This window comes from Charadrius vociferus, unplaced genomic scaffold (assembly GCF_000708025.1).
Source record: "Charadrius vociferus isolate BGI_N301 unplaced genomic scaffold, ASM70802v2 scaffold3295, whole genome shotgun sequence".
In the NCBI taxonomy this organism is placed as follows: domain Eukaryota; kingdom Metazoa; phylum Chordata; class Aves; order Charadriiformes; family Charadriidae; genus Charadrius; species Charadrius vociferus.
Genome location: NW_009648294.1, coordinates 1 through 306, shown reverse-complemented (window position 1 = coordinate 306; position 306 = coordinate 1). Strand labels below are relative to the sequence as shown.

At 65.4% G+C, this 306-nt stretch overlaps 1 protein-coding gene across 1 annotated transcript in view; it reads right to left on the bottom strand.

Annotated features, from left to right (window-relative positions):
• Window positions 1–303, bottom strand: part of CPSF1 (cleavage and polyadenylation specific factor 1, 160kDa) — a gene marked incomplete at both ends in the record, with an annotated part of 2729 nt that extends 2426 nt beyond the window's left edge. The window contains one exon of the mRNA XM_009884538.1: window positions 165–303. Coding sequence (XP_009882840.1) covers window positions 165–303 — 139 coding nt within the window. The remainder of the gene's footprint in view (window positions 1–164) is intronic.
• Between the last annotated feature and the right edge of the window lie 3 nt (window positions 304–306).

Sequence of the window (306 nt, the reverse complement as noted above, 5' to 3'; positions counted from 1 at the left end):
GAGGAGAAGGACGAAGAGGAGAAGGACAAGGAGCAGAAGGAGGAAGACGAGGAGAAGGACGAGGTGGAGGAGGACGAGGAGGAGGAGGACGAGGAGGAGGAGGACGAGGAGGAGGACGAGGAGGACGAGGACGAGGAGGAGGAGGAGGAGGAAGGGGGGCTCACCCTTCTCCCACCAGCCCCTCGTGCTCGTCGGCGAGGGTGTCGCGCCGGAAGGGCAGGACGACCAGACGCGTTCCGTAGATGAGCATGACGGCGCAACGCCCGTCCGGATCCACCCGCACCCGCGGGATGTGGACGTTCTGTA